General features: G+C 52.8%; 1 protein-coding gene across 20 annotated transcripts in view; it reads right to left on the minus strand.

Moving 5' to 3' along the window:
* Positions 1 to 3,635: 3,635 nt before the first annotated feature.
* The window catches only part of Ncor2 (nuclear receptor corepressor 2), a 135,662-nt gene continuing 119,796 nt past the window's right edge, over positions 3,636 to 19,501 (minus strand). For 7 of the 20 annotated variants that reach the window (XM_045132608.1, XM_045132609.1, XM_045132613.1 and 4 more), the window contains exons 34-48: positions 18,786 to 19,007; positions 17,631 to 17,885; positions 16,728 to 16,877; positions 16,509 to 16,640; positions 16,233 to 16,425; positions 14,161 to 14,690; positions 13,154 to 13,306; positions 12,906 to 13,051; positions 12,466 to 12,659; positions 11,634 to 11,783; positions 11,011 to 11,156; positions 10,360 to 10,413; positions 6,348 to 6,575; positions 5,261 to 5,440; positions 3,636 to 4,790 (exon numbers count right to left, since the gene is read on the minus strand). In XM_045132608.1, coding sequence (XP_044988543.1) covers positions 4,609 to 4,790; positions 5,261 to 5,440; positions 6,348 to 6,575; positions 10,360 to 10,413; positions 11,011 to 11,156; positions 11,634 to 11,783; positions 12,466 to 12,659; positions 12,906 to 13,051; positions 13,154 to 13,306; positions 14,161 to 14,690; positions 16,233 to 16,425; positions 16,509 to 16,640; positions 16,728 to 16,877; positions 17,631 to 17,885; positions 18,786 to 19,007 — 2,915 coding nt within the window. In that variant the 3' untranslated portion in view covers positions 3,636 to 4,608. The remainder of the gene's footprint in view (positions 4,791 to 5,260; positions 5,441 to 6,347; positions 6,576 to 10,359; positions 10,414 to 11,010; positions 11,157 to 11,633; positions 11,784 to 12,465; positions 12,660 to 12,905; positions 13,052 to 13,153; positions 13,307 to 14,160; positions 14,691 to 16,232; positions 16,426 to 16,508; positions 16,641 to 16,727; positions 16,878 to 17,630; positions 17,886 to 18,785; positions 19,008 to 19,501) is intronic. The other 13 variants (XM_045132621.1, XM_045132622.1, XM_045132616.1 and 10 more) reach the window with 9 other exon arrangements.

Consider the following 19,501-nt stretch of genomic DNA (forward strand, 5'->3'; position numbering starts at 1 on the left):
GCTAGAAAAGAGATATAAAGGGAAAAGAAAGGAAGGGAGGGGGTACTTAATAGGTTGGTATTGTGTGTGTGTATATATATATATAAGTAGAAGAGTAGATTAATGGGGGTGAAAAGGCCCAAAGTGAGGTCAGGGGAAGAGATCGAGTAAAGGAAAGGTGGAAGGAGAGCTCATCAAAATCTAAGAGGATATAAATAAATCACATGGAAACTTACTTTTTTGGACAATGGAATATTCAGGAGCCGTAGATTGTTGCTAGAAAATTTTCAGTGCAAGGGATGGGATACCTTCCAGTGAGTTGTTGGCCAGGGAGGACCCTGATGCCCCCAAAACATTATAGGCCATTGCCAAGGCCCTTGGTTTCTCACCAGGAATAGATGGTAAGACCCTATTGCTGAAGACTCCACATACTTGGGCTGTAAGGCTACTGAGAAAACCTGCTGGAACTGAGCTGATAACCTCCTCCATGAAGACCAGCTGACAGAAAGCTGGAAGAAGCCATTCTGCATGCAGTTCAATGGGAGAAAGAGAAATCACCAGTGAAGATACTCAACAGTGGACACTGCAAGCCTTACATTTAGTCAGCCAGGCCAAATGAGCCAACAGGTGCAATAATGGCACATCAGTCATGGTGGAAACTAACTGCCCTCTAATTGGACTGGAGGCCCACTCCGTGGAAGGGAATATATCCCTGATACTGACAACTTAAAACATGTAGTCAGGAGCCCTAGGGGTGTATCGTCTGCTGCTGTTGGGCTAAATGTATATACTATGCTTATCAAACTGCCCAGTAAGCACTTCTGTTAATGTTCATACCCTTATATTAATGCTACTCCCACTTTTGGTAGCGAATCTTCTCTTTTCAGATGGCAGTGACCTTGGGATAACTTAGAAGGCATCATGGTGCTGGAAAGAAGTGACAGGAGTGCTCAGTACTGCAATATCTCTATCGCACCTTCCAAGGCTCAGGGTCTATTGTGGAAGAGGTGGTGGAAAGAATGTAAGAGCCAAAGGAAGGGTAGGACTCCTTACAACGTGCTCCCCCCAGATACAAAATGGCCTGGATATCCATGTCCTCCCAGTACCTGACAGTACTTACACAAGACCATCATAATAGGAAAGATCATGACATCAAAATAAAAGATAGACTGATTGAGAGGAGGAGGGAATATGATAGAGAATGCAATTTCAATGGGGAAAGTTGGGGGAGGGAGGGCATTACCATGGGATATTTTTTATAATCATGGAAGTTGTTAATGAAAAAAATTGAAATAAAACAAAAAATGGACAGAGGGCTGGAGAGATGGCTTAGGGGTTAAGGCACTTGCCTGCAAAGCCCAAGGACCCAGGTTTGATTCCTCAGTACCCATATAAGCCAGATGTATGAAGTGGCAAATGTGTCTGAGTTTGTTTGCAGTGGCTGAAGGCCCTGGCATGCCCATTCTCTCTCTATGTCTATCTGTATCTCTCTCCCAAATAAAATAAATAAAAAATAATTTTAAAATATATTTTATTTATTTGAGAAAGAGATAGAGAATGGGTGCACCAGAGCCTCCAGCCACTGCAATTGAACTCCAGATGCATGTGCCCCCTTGTGCATCTGCCTTACGTGGGTCCTGGGGCATTGAACTGGAGTCCTTTGGCTTTGTAGGACTGCTAGGCCATCTCCAGCCCAATAAAAATAAAAAAAATTTAAGAAAATGGAGGGAACACAATTAGGATTGTGCTGGAAGGCTTCTTTGGGGATTGAGGACTGCCTGGTTGCACTGGGAGACAGAACGGACTCTGATGGGATACAGAGCTCTCTCTCCCCACCTACAACCATGCCTTTGTGGTGGGCTTGGGGCTCAGGATGTGGAAAAGAAGCCACATGGTGCCAGCTCTGAGACAGAGATGGGGCTGGTGGAGACAGCTGGGTGGCTGGGACCCACTCTAGTCTGGTAGAGTTAAGGGCTGTCTTTGGTGGTACCAGCCCCCCCCACCCCGCCACTAACAACCATAAGGATTGATCTTTGCAGCACAGGTCCGGTAGGTCAATCCCCTCTCCATGAACAAGGACAGCAGGCTACTGAGCTAAGGTTGCTCTCAGTGGGGAAAAAAATGTTTTTTTCGGGTTTCTTTTTTGGCCAGACCCCATGGTCTTGCTCACCAGCTAGCAAGGCCTGGGGGGGTTTCCTGGGGATTCAGGACCATCTGTCCCCAACCCTGAGGCTACTGGGTCTGGAGACCCAGTAAGTTTGGATTTGAGTGTAACTCAGAAACACCTTCATAGGAGAAAAGCAGTGGTACAAGAGGGGTACTGCTCTGCAGACCCCCTTTGTGCTCCCCCTGCATCCAGAGTAACTCACCTTGCACCTCCCATGACCTAGGAGCCTGCGAAGATGCCTTGGTTCAGGTTCAGAGTTCACAAGACTGGGTGTGGCTGCTCAGCCTTCTGAGTAGGGCTTCTGCCACCATGTGTCTACACGCCTGCAGGTCTTGGGACCCAGGAAGGGAAGGGACATCAGCCAACACTGGCTTGGGATATGCTTTCTGACATGAAGCCTTGCCAGGAGAAAAGCTGTTTGCACTCCTCCTGGAAAGGGGTGGCTCCTGGACACCGTACTCGAGCTAGCCCCATCCCCAGGCAAAGCCTGTCATCTGCAGGGTTCTGTAGACACTCCTCCTCGCCACCTGGCTCTGGGCCTAGGTGATCAGGGCCAGGCGTAGGGAGAGCAGCCTGAGTGACAGTACAGGGCACAGCTGTGGCATGGAGGGCAAGCACAGGCTAGGGAGCTGGACTCTGCGATCCAGGGCTGAGCCAGTTACTTGTGGTCCTTTGGAGGCTCCACTCTGGAGGGACGCTCAGGTGAGAACTCAGCGCCACACTGGAGCTGTGCTGGTTAGTCCAGCTGGCCAGCAGTCTTGATTATCCTTATAACGTACATAATGGGCAGAGGTGACCCAGCTGTTCTACAGGAAGGACTGAGAGCCACTTACTACGGGTGTGAATATTTCATAGGTGTGAATACCTGGTACCTTATCACAGGTGTGAACATTTGACATTTTGACCAAGGCAAAACTGCTAGACACGCCATGGACATGAATATTCAATAATATCACAGGTGTGATGCTGGACACACAAGTGTGAATATTCAATGCCCTCATAAGTATGACTATCTGGTACAAATGAAGTATATATATCCAGTATCTTCAGAATGGATGACCATCTTTACCTGCTACTCTCCCTACTGGTGTGAACACCCTATAGCTTCATGGAGGAATACTAAATCCTCTCGTCATTAGAAGACATATTTGATACATTCATCACATGTTGGAAACCCCACACCCTCACCACAGGTGTGACTAACACGCTCACCACAAGTGAATCCATAATACCCTCATTGTGGGGGTGTTAAGACCTAATGCCCTCACCACAGACATGAATACCCCATACCTTCACTATGGGTGTGAATGCTCATTTGGCATTTACCACCACAGAGGGAATATTCAATGCCCTTCTGGTGCTCAGGGTAAGCATTCATTGCAAAGTGATGAGCAGAGGGAGTGTCTTCTTGGCTCTCTAGGCTCATATGCCCACTATCCCGCAGTCCTAGTGCTTGCCCACTCCAAAGGAGAGAAGAAACATTTGTGGCTAGAGTATAATTCACTTTTTAATTGGAACCACGTTTGTGAATGACAGAAGGCCGCCACTCTGTGCAGGTGGTGGCCACAGAATATGCATCCAACTCATTTGCCCAAGGAAGGAGGGGAGGGAGGACATGGAAGGCTGTGAGCTGGTGATCCCTGCCCCTCAGTCCTGCATGTGATGGGGCCACCCACTCGGCTGGCACACACCTATGGAACAGTAAGCAGAGATCCAAGCACGGCAGCAGTAATACTGGGGAAGTCCTTCCTTGTGTGAAACGTCTGAATTAACTCATTGCAGGTATCAAAAATATACCCTGTAAACCAATACATCATTTACATCTGTCTTCCCTCCCCGTCACTATGGCAACGACTCAGGAGACAGTCCAGTTCCTTGGAACATCTTCGTCCCAGGCCACACCCAGCCCCTCCTCAGCCCACCTGGTCTGGTGAGCTCCAGGTCTTACCAGATGGGGCAGCCTGTGGGGACGGTGACGAGAGCGCTGGGGTCTGTCCAGAGCGCAAAGCAGGCTGGGAGGCGGAGGAAGGGTGGGGACTGCGAGCTTAGTTTAGACTTTGGTTCCAAATGCATTAAGGGGCGAGGCGGTGGCATGGAGGTGCCTGGTAGTCTTGTTTTGGGTCCCTGGCCGCCCCGGCCATGTGTGTAAGTGCCACACATTCTCTGTGCCCCCTCCAGGCACGCTGCCCTCCCCTTCCCTCCCTCCCCTCCCCTCCAAGCACCAGGTAAACATCCCCTGAGTAAGGTCCCTGCGCAGGGCCAGCCCGGGGCGGGAGTCTTAGTTAAGGCTTTAGACAGGCAGGAGCCAGCTGTGGATGGACAGACGGGCGGACGGATGGATGGACACGCAGGTAGACTCAGGGGCTCCTTCCTCACTGGGGGGGAGTCAGTAGCCGCCTGCTCCACACAGGGTGCTCCTATCTCCTGCAGGGACTTGGCACCACCCCCTGCCCCATTGGGAGTCACTCGCTGTCGGAGAGTGTTTCATACTGTGAGCACAGCAGTGGCTTGGGCTCCTCATCCCAGGCGTGGTGGGGGCCAGCGAGGGACCCGCTGCCTGGAGTGAGACCAGGTGGGGGTGGGGAGGCCATGACTCCGGCCTGCAGCCGCATAATCAGAGGGTTGTAAGGGAATGGCGTGGACCCTGTGGAAAAGACGTGAGAGTGCTGGAGAGGCCCCTCCCCCACGTGCTGGACAACCACGGCTGGACCCTCCCACTACACCAGGACCAGGGTCTTGGCCTCTCTGTTCAGCACTGACACTACCACTACTACCCTTTCTACATAAAGAGGATTTCCCAAACAGCCCTGTCACCTTTCACTCAGACTGTAGTCTTTCCACCAACTGGCCCCAGCTCTCTTTGGTCTGTCCCTTGCTGCCTAGAGAACTATCACTTCCCTCTAAAACCCTGGCAGTGCTCCTGGCCATTCATGGCTCCTGCACAGCTCGCAAAGCCCAGGTGGTTTCCCTGCTACACAGGAACCTCTGGCTTTCCAAGTCCTTCCCCACTGCAGGGCGGGAACAGAACCTAGCTTCCCTGGCCAGACTGGTTGTCGTCCCCTGTCCTCCACCTGCACCACTGCTGAGGGCATCCTGCCCCCATCTGGTGCCCACCTGCAGATGAGGGCCGGTCCTCCCACACACGGTTGGTGAGTGGCGTCCGGCGGTTGCAGTCTCCCTCTGAGTGCACCGAGGAGACAGAGGGCGGCCGGTCCCCAGATGCCAGGCCTGGGGCTGGAGACTTGGCTTTTCGGCTGCTGGGTCTGCCAGAGACCTTGGCCTTCCCACCACCACCTGTGAGGAGACAAGGTGGGAAGGGACTGTGTTGGGTAAACTGATGAGAGAGCAGATACCAGCACTTGAGGGGCTAGGGTCAAAGACTGCCATGGGGAGGCAACTGCTTTCTGTCCTCCCCACCCCAACAGGACAGAGTAGCCATATAATGCCCCCAAGCCAAGAGGCCAAGAGGTTGACTAAATTGCCAGAGTCAGCCACCAGCCTAGAGCTTGGAGGAACAATTCGATCATGGGAATTTGGGCTATGTTCCAGGCCGACTCCCGGCACCATCACCCTCAGAGAAGAACCTCGGCCAGGGCTGGATGCTGAGCATTGCTTAGGGTGGTTCTGGCCCTCTTCAGGCTGAAGGTCTCTGCAGAGTCCAAGACCCTAAGTCCAGACTGAACCCCACAACTGTACTTGGGTGAATATCAAAACCCAAGGTGTTTCTGTGCCTGGTCCCTCTGCTTAGAAGTGGCAGGTACTGATGGGGACTAGGTAGATAGGGAACTGGCCCTGTGGCTGCCTGGCTCTTGAGGTTCACACAAACACTGGACTTTTCCCAGTAGCCTGGCTGCTGGCTGTCCTTGTCCATGCAGCAGGGTGACCCTTTCCCCACCCGGTCACCATCCCCCCAAGGAGACACGGACACAGGCCAGGACGAGGATGGGGGCCCAGCAGGGTGGAGGATGTCAGGGTGTGGGCAGCAGTGTGAGCACAGGTCAGGGGAGCAACAACAGCGCTCGGGAATGACGCCAGGTGTCAGCCTGGCCTTAGGTTAGCAAACTTCAAAACAGTGTCAAACACACACAATAATATGGTCACAGGCCCCCAAGCTCACGGGGAAGGTCAGAGGGTTAATGACACCGGGAGTGGGGAGGGGACACAGCCGGGCGGGCGGGTGGGCGGGGGCAGGCCTGCAGACCTGGCGAGGTGAGCGCGTGGTCACTCCGTCCGTCAGCAGCAGTTATGGGCATAGCGGCAGCGGGCAGGCTGGCACTGGCATTCAGAGGGTTAAAAGCATTGGCGCCGAGCGGCGGGGGCTCTTCCCAATGGTCATATTTACCCATGAGTGCCTTTCTAATAATGGCCTCAAGCCCCATGTTGGTGCTGGCGTGTTCTTGCACCGCCTGGCTTCTACAGGTCATAAGGCCTGGGAGAAAGACAGACAGACGGACACACAGGGGCCGGGGAGCCAGAGGGGTGCCAGGGAGAAAGAGGGAGGAAAGAAAGACATAGTGAAAACACATCTGCCAAGCCACCATGGTTCTTTCCAGCCCGCCAGCCTCGCCTCCTCCTGCAGGGGCGGGGCTGATGCGGGGCTTCTGACTTCAGACCCCAAAGCTCTCGGGCATTCCTGGGGATGCTACATAGTCCCTCAGCCCTGTTCCTACTCTGTCCTCAGGAAGACAGAATTCTCCTCTATACCCAAATTCCAGCTGGGTCTATGTATTTAGTTTTGACTCAAAGAAGGTGGCCAAAAAGAGGGCAGGGTGAGTGGTTGTCCTGTCTGTAGGTAAAGCCACAGCTAGATGCTGTGGCTTGGTCCAGCCTGAGTCTTCAGGTGAGTGTGTACTAGGAAGGGACCTGGAGAGGGAAGATGACCAGTGGCCCTTCCTCTGTCCCTTTCCCTTGAGGGGACAATAGACCTTCCTAACCACCAAGCTGGGCCAGGCCCTGACACCCCCACTAGGAGCCAGAGGAGAAAGAGATACAGAGATGTACGCGAGGGGTGGAGTCACAGCCATGCAGTTACGTGCGAGCAGGGGCAGGGCAGCGTGAGACAGGTGCACGGCCACTCCAGCCCTGGCCGGCCCGGTCCCATGACAAGGACAGAGTAGCCAAACAGACTGGTCTGAAGCAATGCTTGCAGACCCTATGTGTCTCCATGTTCACCAGGTTTTCTGTCTCTATGATCCATGCTGAGGACTTGTGCAAACCCCAGATGGGACCAGCACCGCTTCTCAGCATTTCTGTTAAACCAGACTCTACTTTCAAGATCTTCTGAGGGCTGGTCTGGTGGCCCAGGCCTGTAATCCCAGCTACTCAGGAGGCTAAGGCAGGAGGATCACAAGTTCTAGGCTGCCTGGGCTACAGAGTGAGTTCAAGGACAGTCTGGGTAACTTAACAAGACCCTGTCTCAAAATAAAGTAAAATAAGGGGGTAGGGAGATAGCTAAGTGGTTAAAATGCTTTTCTGGAAAGTCTGGCAGCCCAGGTTCAATTTTCCAGTACTCATGCAAAGCCAGATGCAAAAACTGGTGTAAGAATCTGGCATTCATTTTCAGTGGCAAGAGATTCTGCACACCTGTACACACACACACACACACACACACACACACACACACACAAATAAATATTATGTAGCTTATAATTTCTCTAAGTATGTAAACATAAGGGGGTAATTGTGGATAAACTTTTTTTTTTTGAGGTAGGGTCTCGCTCTAGCCCAGGCTGACCTGGAATTCACTATGTAGTCTCAGGATGGCCTTGAACTCACAGCAGTCCTCCTACCTCTGTCTCCCGAGTGCTGGGATTAAAGGTGTGCACCACCATGCCTAGCTTGGATCAAACTTATAAAGATAGAATGGAACCTAAATCTAAAGAGATGAACAGGATGAGGGAAGGGCAAGAAGACATCTTTGGCATGTAAACAGAAGGGGGAAAGATATTGGGAAGGAGGGAGAAATGGGGGCAGGGAAGCTTCGGGAGAAGAGAAGGGGCGGAATCAATGGAAACTAATGGTTTGAAAATGACAGAATGAATGATACCTGAATCTCTATATGCCAACTAAAACAACTAAAATACTTAAACAAAATCAAGTTAAATGGGCTGGGATAGTTGTATATCACAGGCTTAACGAGATGTGAGGGTACCACCAGCCCCCCCAGCAGCCCCCACTAAACAAAACCAAACCAAAATCTGGGGCTGTGGAAGTGGCTTGCCCTGCCTTTGTGAAGACTTGAGTTTGGATCCTCAGCATCCACGTAAAATTCCAGGCATGGTGGCCTGTACCTGTAATCCCAGCACTGGGGAGGCATACATGGGACGATGCCTAGGGTTTATTGGCTAGCTAGCCCAGCCAAACTGGTGAGCTCTAGGTTCAGTGAGAGACCCTGTCTCAAAAACGCCTGATCTTGACCTCTGATCTCCACACATGTGCATACAGGTACATGATAGCCTGTACACACAAAGGTGTGCCCACACACATATGAACACACACACACATCAAAGAAAGTCACCAGGGCTGGGGAGATGACTCAGTGATCAAAAGTGCTTGTCTGCAAAGCCTAAGGCCTGGGTCCAATTCCCCAGCCACCCATGTAAAGCCAGATGGGCATTTGTTTTCAGTGGCAAGAGAACCTGGTAAACTCATACACACATGCATGCACACAAACACATGCAAATAAGTAAAAGTCAACAACAACAAAACAAACAAAAAGTAAATAAAAAACAAAACACCTCCAAAGGATTCCTAGCTCCTTCCTCCTTCCTGCTGCGCAGTGAGCCTGTGTTGAACTTGAAAACCTCACACTTATTGAGAGCTATGTGGCTGCAGTTTCAGGCAGAAGAACTGCCACTCTTACAACCTGCTGTGGCAGCAGTGGCTGCCTGCATCAGTTTCTCTTCCCTCAAGTTTGAGTTTAGCTTGGGCTGGGCCCCTCAGGACCCTGAATCAGAGGTATCAGGGCCACATTCAAGAAGTCATCAAGGAAAAGCAAACTTCCTAGTACAATGAACACTAATAAACAACAGCCCTAAACCAAAGACACCAGGTGCACCATACCCAGGTACAGTGGGAAGTGGAGTTCCACAGGGAGGGGCACTGACCTGGGGTCCTCTGGTTGGAGCAATACTCCGAGCCTTGTCTGGAGTTGGAGGCTTGTGACCAGATGGGACTGAGCACACAGTGTGGCTATTCCCCATTGATCCAGGCAAAGTACCAGAGACTGACTAGGACCTAGTAAACTAATGTTTAAGAATCTATGTGTAACTTATACACATGTGTACCACTCCATGAATTTCTACATACATGTTTACCTGGGTATCTAGCACCTGCTTCAAGATTTAGAATATTCCAGAAACATTCATTTAAAATAATCTGATCTCCTTTTGCCTGAGGCTCAGGAAAGTCCTGAGAATGTCCCATCTGGGCCTATGAGAGCTGGGACCCTCTTGGAAGACCTGGATGGTCCCCTGTACATAGCCCACAGTCTGCCCCTTGCTCACCATGTTCCAAGGGTTCAAAGTACCAAATATTTACTGGGAAAGTCACAAACGTCCCCTGCCTTGGCAAGCCCTACACACATCCCTGTGCCTGAGTCCACACTCACATGGCACTCAGCCTGCTCTGGGCCACGTCACTGAGGACCTCATCCTGGTTCTCTCCACAGGAGCAACAGCAACACATGAGGCCTGATCAGGTCTGTGAGCCTATCCAACCCTCAGGGGGTACCCTAAGTCCAAACCACTGTTAAATACGTCTGAAATTTCTGCTTCAAACTGCTTGTGAGTTTCACATACATCTCCCTCCTACATCTGCATTTGATTGAGAAAAAATATAATAAGGTCCCAGCTCCCTGGCTCAAATTGTCAAGTAAAATAGATACTTTAGCACAAAAAGTGTTTGTAGTATTCCCAAAGCTTTGTACCCTAAGTCAGGTCCACAGGGCAATGTCTACCTGGACCCCAGAAAATGAGCCAGCCACCTCCAAGTGATGTGTGGATCTTACCCCCACTGACAGAGCACTCCAGGAGACCTTGACCTCTCAAACCCCAGAACCTCCATACAGGGAGGACTCTGCAGTGGACGAGCCTGGCTGACCTGCCTGTTGCGCCTCTTTAGGTTCACTGAGGCTAAGAGGAGGAGCTGAACTTGCACTAGCTAATTCTCCTTGTCCTAGGACAACAGAAGGGGAGGGAGTGTGCAGCCATTACCTGCACCAGTGATGGCGGGCATATTGAAGATTTCCGTCCCAGGCTGGCCGATATCTGGAGTGGGATGACAAGATAGGTGAAGCCTGTGGACCACAAGTCCTAGATCTCATCCTTGTTCCCACCTGTCCCCAGTGTGGTTTGGGCTGGGTGCCAGGACATGACAGGGGATCTTGTTGCTTGATGCAGGCTGGGCTGGGACTGGGACCCTTGCTCTCACCAAATCCTTGGGGACCAGTGCTGCGGATCCCTTGACCATACTTACTTGGCCTGGCTCTGGAGTTACCAGCCTGTGCCAGTACTACTTTGCTAGGCTTCCTCTCTAGTCTCAGGTGGGGAAAAGCCCTGGTACCTGCACAAATCACCGTTGGGGTGGGAAGGAGAACTTTGCAAGGGTGGGAACCTCCAGAGCTCTGGGTCCCTGTGTGTTCTCCCAACCAAATGTTTGCTCCATGTGGCACTGAGATAAGGATGGGAATCCACATCCAGTCATGTCAGCCAGGGTGGGAGAAACCATGCCTTTGATGTAAGCTGGGAGGCAGGGTGACCCGATCTCTGCCCTGCATGACTTAGGCACTGCATCCGTGCCTAGGAGGATCAGCAAGCAGGCTGCTAGGCGTGCAGGGTTTAGAGCATGGCTCCCCGTCCCCTTACTATATTCTGGCTCGTTCCGGTTATGAGTGCTGAGCTTCTTGTTGATCTCCTGTTTCTTAGACTTGACCATGGCGGAATTGCTCTCTGTCAGCTTGCTGAAGAATGCGGGCGGCTGGCTGGTGCTGCCTGGAGACTTGGATCCCATCCTGTCAGGGGGTTAGACAGCCAGGCTGGCATTCTTACCACCTTAGGCGCCCTTGGACGTCAGGGCCAACTCTCTTCCCTCCCAGACCTGCACCAAGTCTGTTGGGGTACTGCCTCTCGAGATCTCCTCTGCAGGGTACCTAGCCTTGGCTGGTATATCTCAGAAGGTCCCTGGGTACACTGGGGACCACCCAGGAACTTACTAAAGCTGGACTCCCAAAGAGGAGCCTCAGGAACTAGGCAGGCTCAGGTCACACCCCTCTGAGGCCAGTGGTCTGGTCTCTCTCTGCCTTCACCCTGCCCCAAGACCCTAGAACAGGCAATGGTGGTGGGGTGGGGTGGGGGCTGCCACTGAAGGCCCGCTTTGAGTGTGTATCTGTCAAGTCCGCCAGCTGAACTCTGAGACCCTTCCAAACCACCACACCATGCAGTGGAAAGCTGAGGCCATGTGCATGCCTGAGGGGTTGGTGAGAAAGTACCTGGGCTCCACTGGATCCCCATCCCGGTACAGCAGTGGATACACAGCACTCCTGGGATGCCCTGGCTCAGTCATGCCCTCTGGTGGGGACACAGGTTCAATACCATCCTCACTGTTGCTCAGGACTGATGTTTTGCTTGGCTCTGGGGACCTAGAGGAAGGATATCTTTCCTTAGTGGGGATACCCTACCATCCCCAGTGGGGCTTCATTCCAAGCCCCAACACAGTTACTTCCCTATGAATGACCACTGGTATCTAAGGCGTGGGGGACCTTGAGTGGCCTCTGTCATAGTCTGTTTACACAATATGGCTCAGGCTGGGATCTAGTGGTTTTCTTTATGACATTATCTGTCACTAGCTCTTTGTCATTTCTGCCAGGGTCTTACGATATAGCCCAAGTTGACTTGGAATCTGCAATCCTCCTGCCTCAGTGTCCCTGTTGCTAAGATCACAGGTATGTCACCATGCCTGGCTGGCCATGCTGTGAGCCCAAGCCAGGTCCCCACTGTTCAACCAAAGAACCCACTTCTAATTTGGCCTCTCATATGACAGACCCTCGGAAACCTCTTTTCTCTGCAAGCTCCCCTCAAGTCCCAAGCCCCCAGATCAGGCAGGAATGGGAGTAAGTATGCATGGTGGGAGACTATGTCCCCGTGAATGTGTGAATTCAGTTCTCCAGGCCTGTTTCCCCAGCCTCCTCAGCCACCTCTGCCTTCTGGCCAAGTTGGCATCCGACACCTGCTGGGTGTTATATGACATTTGTTTACTACTAACATCCATTCTGTGACTCTGGTCAATCCCCCTACTTGATTGCTCAGTTTCGCCCCGCTTACCTCTTGCCCCCTTCACTATGGGGGGAGCCGCGAGCTGGGGCACCATGATCAGGGGGCGGGAGGTAGAGGTCACTGGGTGGGCGTCGGAGATCCAGGACAGGGCAGCTGGCTCCAGGGAAGGAGTAGAGTGGGGCAGGCAGGGGGCCACTGAGCTGTTGTGGGTGGTGGCGCGTGTAGTCCTGTGTGATGACCTCCTGTGGGCCAAGGAGCAGCTCAGAGATCATCCTGCTGGCACCTTCTGAGCCAGGTGAGGTGAACCCTGACTTGGTTCTCAGCTTCCCAGGTGAGTGCCCTTGTGTAGGCCTCACAGTGATGGTCCTTCTGCCAGCAGGACAATATTGTCGGAGTGTGTTTAGGACTTGAGGGCTGGCCAAAGTCTTTTTGACTATGGGATGTCACCATTATAGCCACCAAGACCAGGGGCCAAGATGAGCACTTACACTGATGTGCTGAGCCAAGGTGACCACCCGCTGGTGACCCTTGACTCCTGGGGCAGTCTGGAGCAGTGAACTGGATGACGTCTGGCTCTCAGGCAGTGGCCGCAAGTGAGGGAGGTGGGCAGCCTCTGCACTCAGCTTCATGGGGCCTGTAGGTAGAGTAGAGAGATCAGGGGCCAGGGGCAGCTTGGAGTGGTGCCTCAGTTTCCCCACCCATGTGACAAGGTCATGCCTATCCCTATGGAGGGCACCTGGCTGCTTGTGCCTCAGCTCCCCCTCCAGGTGGCTCTCGTCTAGCTCCTCCAGGTGCTTGGGGAGCCCCTTGTCCTGGGACAGGCTGGGCGAGCTCACGGGGCTGACGGGCTCCACCCCATCGGGACTGTATCCAGCTCCACTGTGGTAACCTGTAATAGGCGGGCTGGAGTCAGGGTGCCACACAGCCTTGGTCCAAGGGGTGGGCCACCTCTCAGCCCACCCTCCAAGGCAGCTGGGACCCTAGGAGGGAATATGAGCTGGGTGGGGTTTGAACCCCAGGATAGTAACTCAGAGGGGTATTGGAAATGGCTTAGGATGGGGGGGGACTCTGCACACTAGGGCATAGAGGCAAAAAGACAAGACAGAGAGAGACAGCAAGACAGAGTGTAGGAGGAGGAAGGAAGGTGGGAGAAGCAAGGGAGAGAGGCAGGACAGCAGCTGAGAAGGACAAGGCCCCAAGCCCAGTGTCACTGTCATCACTGTCGCTGGCCGGGGCCAGGTAGGAAGACGTGCACAGAGGCACTTCTTCCACTTGGGATGGTGCCAGGGAGGGATGGAGAGTTGGTGTGCCCTCCCTCTCTTACTTGTCTCCTCATCCTGCCTGCCTCAGCTTCCTTCAAATCACATGGGCTCCAAGCACAGCAACATCATCACCAGCCCACAGCTCCCCCCCAACTGAAGGTGCAGAGGGGAAGATGGGAGGTGCAGTTGGAGTCCAAATCACAGATCCATTCATTAAGGAAAAAAAAAAAGCGAAAATCCAAAAAAAAAAATCATGATGAAACAATGTGCAAAAGATGAGGCACCCTTGTTGGAGGCGGGACGGCAGCGTGAAGATCATCAGAGCGTGCAACTCGACGAGGGCAGATTTCAAAACAAAATTTCAAAACAAAATACCAAAACCAACCAAAAAAAAAAAAAAATGGGGAAAAATAAAAAGCAAAGATCTGAAATATCTTTAGGCCACAGATGGGGTGGGTGGGCGGTGGGCCAGAAGTCTTACCGTCGCGAGGGGAGTCGTTGGCCAGCGAACCTCCTTCTCGCGGCCCCCTTTCGTGAGCAATTTGACGCGTGATAATCGCGTCTATGAACGTGGCCGCTGTCAGGGTGGTCTTACCCAGAGAACGGAGCTCCAGCTCCTGGATGGAAAAGGGTTTACTTTGAGTCTTTTCCCGGTGGAGGTCGGAGGCTGAGGCAGGTGCCGGTGGGTCCGGGCTGGCGTGGTGGGGTGTGAGGCTCTTTGCTGGGGTACGGGTGATAGCAGCGTGGCTGGAGCTGGGGGGTGCTAGGGAACGGGGCTCAGAGTTCTTGCTGGGTGAGGAGGCAGGCTCCCGGGCTGGGGGCTTGGCAAGGAAGGCATGGCCAGTGTCCACACGGGGTCTCTCGGGCCGGGAGACACGAGAGGTTTCCTTGGATAGCAAGACGGGTTCTATGAGGGTAGGGTAGACCCCATCGAGGGTGGTACCCAACGGGCAGTGGGTCGCGGGTGGGAATGTGGCGGCTGGGCGAACAGGTGAGGAGGTGGAGGTGGATCTGAAGGAGAAGAGAAAAAGGTCAGGAAATTGTCGGCCAGTGAGTTACACCCTCGCTCTAACACCCTTGGTGAGTCCCTACTATCTGGGACTAATAAATACCCAAGATCGCTACAGCTCCTAGAATACTCTGGCTCTCCTGGCCTACAGGGCAGAGGTGTGTCTTAGACCACTCAATTATTCACTGTATCACCCCAGAGTATTTTTCTGAGCCCCTGCCAGGTGCCACACACCATCCCAGGCCCTGGGATTACAGCATAGATAAAACAAGCAAGAATCATCTTCCAGTTTAAGAGAGACGACCAGGGCAGAAGATGAACCAGCTCTTTCCAAGAGTGGCCCGTTGCTGGACTAGATACTGCTGAGTGAGGAAAGGCCCAGGTCGGCACTCTGAAAAGCTGGAATGAGTGCTGACCCTGGGCACAGTGAGGACTGTGTGAACACAGTGGCTGTCCAGCTCTCCCAGGCAGCTCCAGCCCTGATGGCCACCTGTTAGCCCCACCCCCACCAGGCTATGCCCAGAGCATTACTTACCAGTTACCACCACTTTATTCATGCACTCATTCTCCCACCTACCCACCTAGCCATGCACCTGCCTATCTATCAATCCACCCACCCATCTCACTACTCACTCACTTGCCTATCCAACCACCCATCCATCCACCTACCTACTGTGCTGTCTGTCCCTCCATCTATTCATCCACCTGTCTATCCACCTGCTTTTTCATCATCCATCCATCCATCTACCCACCTGACTGTCCACCCACCTACCCATTCATCTGTCTGCCCATCTATTCATCCATCCACACACCCATCTGTCTGTCCACAGTCTGTCCATCCATTCACCTAACTATCCATCTGTCTGTCCACCACTTAATCCATCTGCCCACTATCATTCTATCTATTCACCTACCCACCCACCCATCCATCTATCTGCCCATCTGTCTGTCTATACATCTGCCCACCCATTTATCTACTTATTCCACCTTCCTTCCACCTTTTCATCCAGCTGTCCATCTAACATCTATTCTGTCTAACCACTCATCCATCCATCGATCCATCTCTCCCTCCCTCCCTCCTTCTATCCATCCATCCATTCATCTAACCAGCCAGCCACATCTCCCTCCCTCCCTCCCTCCTTCTATCCATCCATCCATTCATCTAACCAGCCAGCCACATCTCCCTCCTACCCTCCTAGTTAGTCATCCCTCATGTACTCTATTCACCTACCTACCTGTCTAACCAAGGCAGCCTCTCCCCACCATGATGGGGGTACAGCTACCCATCCACCCTTAATCATCTCTTCATGGCATGCCCTCTCATCTAAGCCACCCATCTACCTGCCCACTTGTCATCTATGTACCCCATCTATTCATTGATACATTACCTAGTCACATACCCAGATCTGCTCACTTTGCTCCCTACCCATCCTTCACCTATTCAAATACTCACCCACCCACCACCAGCTTGGCACTTGCCCTCCAGGCCTGTGGACCTATCTGTGCAACCCTCCCCCCTGGGCCCATTCCCCCCTGGTGCCAACCTGGCCCACCTCAGGACCGTGGGCGTGCCGGGCTCCACGGCGGTGACAACGCCCTTCATGCCCGTGTTGTGCAGCACGCTGGGTCTTTGCTGCAGGGAATCTTGGGTCCGGGGGGAGATAGGCGAGTGCTGGTGGGCGTGGGAAGAGGGGCGGCTGCTGCTGCTGCCCCCAGTCCCGCTGCTCTGCTCCGTACCTGGTGACAGGTCACCAGGTCAGGGGGACAGGCCTGGCTGGCTCGTAGGGACATGGTGATGGGGCAGAACTTGGGTGTCCTACCAGGTCTCCAGATGGGTGCATGCTCTACCGTCGTAGTGGATGTGAGGATGGACTTGTCTCGTTCTCGCTCACGTTCCCGCTCACGATCCGAGGAGGATGAGGTGGTTGACTTACTCAGGTGAGTAGGGCCTCCTGAGAACCCCAAGGCAGAGTCTCAGTGAGGAGCCCATCAGCCCAGAATGGGGGTGCATGCCCATACTCAGCCCTTGGTACACGTACCTGGAGAGAGTGGGGAGCTACTATGGCGGCTGCTGAAAGGTGGGGGCGCGGTGGGGAGGTAGGCAAGGCGGTCAATGGCAGTGGCAGGGGTTCCTGGCGTTGGGGGCACCAACACAGGCAGATGCGGCACTTGGGACAGGTCGATGATGCCTGTGGGGTGGGGAGTTGCAGCTCAGGGAGAAAAGCTTTGTTGCCCTGCTCCGAGAGCACTGTGCCCCTTGAGACAGTGCCAACAGCAGTGTCCCTACTGGTGCCAAGACCTGGCCCAAGGCCTCTCTGCCAGAAGTAGCAGCTCTTACAGTCCCTCCACCACTGGCTCTGGAGCCCAAGGTCCGTGGCCATCCTTGTCTCGCCTTCTAAACCCATCAGCCTTTTGTATTTGGCCCTGGCCCTGAAATCATCTGAAATGCCCAAAGCAGCCTTGGCCTTCCTGACTGCACTCTAACTGGCCCTGGCCAGTTACCCAACTGTCTCTGGAGTGTATCCCAAACATTCACAGGCAAAGTCTGTTCAGCACCCCAACAGTCTCGTGTTCTCTTTTTGCTTGTTTTTGAGACAGCATCTCATGTAGCCCAGGATTGCCTTCAACTTATTACGTGGTTCAGGATAACTTTGAATTGCTAATCCTCCTGTCTCCACACCAAGCCTACATTCTGATCTCTTAAATTTCTATGGACATGGTGTGCCAAGGGCAGAGGCAGGCACATGCAGGTCCACACATATGGTTGCCAGAGCATACCATGCGTTCCCAGGACCTTCATGCACCATCCCAGACCATTCAGAGGCATCCATACGGCATACATCGTCCACCTTGCAATGCTGCAGGGCACAGACACACATCCTGTAGACATGCCAGCTCAGGAGGGACAAGGTCCCATGACGGACACAATGCTGGCCACCTACCTCGTGGGCCAGTAGCATAGTTGAGGGCCAGCGAGGACTCACGCGGTGACAGGCCCCTCAGCATGTCAGCACGCTGGGCCATGGCTGAAGCGGCACTATGCATCTGCTGCGAGGTGATGTAGTCATTGATAATGGTCTGCCGGTTCTCCAAGGCTGCTGCGTCAGGGTAGCCACGGATGAGGTAAGGTGGGTACAGGTGCGGGTAGGTAGGGTTGGGGGCCAGGTGCCGGGGTATGTAGTAGGCGGCTGCGGCTGCTGGGGATAGAAGCAAGGGTCAGAGCTTCATGTCTCCCACTTCTGCACTGCTGGCTTCTTCCCTCCCCATACCCACACGGCCCTTCAAAGCACAAGCAGAACAGAGGCCTAAGGGGTAGCAAAGGCTTGCTCAAGCCCATGTGGAACTTTTGAAAGTTCTCCTCACTACACTAGAGAGGGCAGCTACCATCTAATGGATGTACCTTTTTATAAAGGTTTCACATCACTGCACATGCTTGAGCCCTCATTTAATGTGTTTTTAATTTTTTAAAAAAATTTTATTTATTTGAGAACAACAGACAGAAAGAGGCAGATAGAAAGAGAGAGATTGAGTGCACCAGGGCCTCCAGCCATTGCGAACAAACTCCAGACGCGTGCGCCCCCTACTGCATTGGGCTAACATGGGCCCTGGGGAGTTGAGCCTCGAACCAGGGTCCTTAGGCTTCACAGGCAAGCGCTTAACCGCTAAGCCATCTCTCTAGCCCAGAATGTGTTTTTAATTTTATTTTTTTAATTTTATTTATTTATTTATTTATTTGAAAGCAACAGACACAGAGAGGAAGACAGATAGAGGAAGAGAGAGAGAATGGGCGCGCCAGGGCTTCTAGCCTCTGCAAATGAACTCCAGACGCGTGCGCCCCCTTGTGCATCTGGCTAACATGGGACCTGGGGAACCAAGCCTCGAACTGGGGTCCTTAGGCTTCACAGGCAAGCGCTTAACCGCTAAGCCATCTCTCCAGCCCAGAATGTGTTTTTAATTTTAAAGGCACTGGTAAGTCCTGTGGGGAAAGAAACCAATGACTATACCACAAAATCTTGCTGCCAGTCTCTATGCCTCGAGTGCCTCACCCAAGGAAGCCAGCTATTGATGCCCTGAGTCTGTGGGCATAGGGAACCCACCTGCATCCAGAGGGATCCCACGGGGTATGGAGGTGGGGTCAAAGGCCAGAGGGATGTGGCCACGGTATAAGTCCACACCACTCACACCCCGGAGCAGATGCTCATAGGGGGAGATGGTGTGTGGGTGGTGCTCAGGTACGGTGCTGTGTGGAGACTTGGCGATCTCACGGGGTGTTGATGTCAGTTTGCGGTCCTGGGATGCCTTGCTGGACAAGAGATTGCCTGTGGGAATAGTCAAAAGCTGCCTCAGTCCAGACCATTCAAACCTGGATATGTAGGAGGCTGTCATGGAGGTCCTGGGCTTCTGGCTGCTGCTCTAGGTTCATGTTTCTTACTCACTTGCTTTGGTTAATCCCTTACTAAAACATTTTATCACTAAGTTATTAGTTTATCGTTCCTTCATTCACTTCAGCAATCAAAACCATACGTGTAGCCAGCACTCCGTATGGAGAGCCAGGGTTGCCCAGACAACAAAACAGACAAGATTTGGCTGGCAAGATGGCTTAGGAGTTAAGGCGTTTGCCTGCAAAGAACTCAGGTCGGTTCTCCAGTAGTCGCAGAGTCAGATGCATGAGGTGGCGCATGAGTCTGGAGTTTGTTTGCATTGTCTAGCGGCCCTGGTGCTCGCATTCTCCCCCGCATCAAATAAAAAACAAAAACAAAAACAAGACCCCTGAAAACTGAGGACTTATCATTCCATGTGGGACTTAGGGACA

This window comes from Jaculus jaculus, chromosome 13, assembly GCF_020740685.1.
Source record: "Jaculus jaculus isolate mJacJac1 chromosome 13, mJacJac1.mat.Y.cur, whole genome shotgun sequence".
In the NCBI taxonomy this organism is placed as follows: domain Eukaryota; kingdom Metazoa; phylum Chordata; class Mammalia; order Rodentia; family Dipodidae; genus Jaculus; species Jaculus jaculus.